Source organism: Nicotiana tomentosiformis, chromosome 4 (genome assembly GCF_000390325.3).
Source record: "Nicotiana tomentosiformis chromosome 4, ASM39032v3, whole genome shotgun sequence".
In the NCBI taxonomy this organism is placed as follows: domain Eukaryota; kingdom Viridiplantae; phylum Streptophyta; class Magnoliopsida; order Solanales; family Solanaceae; genus Nicotiana; species Nicotiana tomentosiformis.
This window is the reverse complement of record NC_090815.1, coordinates 113,053,875-113,054,792: the sequence shown is the minus strand read 5'-3', so window position 1 is coordinate 113,054,792 and position 918 is coordinate 113,053,875. Positions and strand designations below refer to the sequence as shown.

Here is a 918-nt window from a genome sequence, read left to right as displayed (position 1 = left end):
TAATACTGCAAATTTATTCCTTGTTTGAACCTTGTTTGTCTGATCTTCTTCGACTTCCATCAGTGCAAAGTTATTGTGCACCTGCTGTACACTAGCATTCACTGGCATGATTGCATTGCCAGTTTGCCCTTGTACCTGGGTTTTGTTATTTTTGTTGGTTCCCCGATTATCCCGAACTTCCTTCCACTGTGCACCTACGTTCCCAACTACTTTTCCACTCGTGAGAATCATTAAAGGGGTAATGTGATTTTTGGTTTTTCCTTGTTCATCAGCAGCAGAATTTCAGTTGTTCAACTCAGCAAGATCATTCATTTTCTTGCTGCTTCGATTCTCAATAAACTCGGGGTGCAACTGCCAACATTCAATTTCATCATGTCCTTGTAGTTTACACTCCTTACAATATTTTGGTAGCATGTCATACTGAATTCTCACCCATTTTGTTCGAACACCACCAGAAGCTTCATCATCAATATCCAATCGCACCTTTTTAGGTAGTTCGGCCAACAAATCGACAAGAACTTTTACTCTTGCGCAACTCGGCGTAGTTTTGTTTGTAGTTGCCGTGTCAAGACACACTGGCCTTCCCACAGATGTAGCCAAAGAAAACAGAGTTTCCTTTACAAAAAAGGTAGGCAGCAGTCCAGGAAACGAAATCCACGCTATCACCATCGGAGTTTCTTCACCTGCCTTAAATTTTGCATTATAGATAAGAGTACGCAATTGGTATTCGTACCCATCTTTGGCTTTGATGTAGTACGTACTCTTCGATGTGAAATCGAGAAAATCTTGCCATAGAGTTAATCTAATTAACACATGACGATCTCTAAGGAATCCGATATTACACTCACCTTTGATACCACATTGAGTTGGAATTATTCGGCGAAGCTCGTGAATCTCCGGAGAACCATATGAAAGGTT

General features: G+C 40.8%; 1 protein-coding gene across 1 annotated transcript; it reads right to left on the bottom strand.

Moving 5' to 3' along the window:
- Positions 1-282: 282 nt before the first annotated feature.
- LOC138910364 (uncharacterized) lies at positions 283-669 on the bottom strand. Its single transcript, XM_070201599.1, has one exon. The coding sequence runs from the start codon at positions 667-669 to the stop codon at positions 283-285; it is 387 nt and encodes a 128-aa protein (XP_070057700.1).
- Between the last annotated feature and the right edge of the window lie 249 nt (positions 670-918).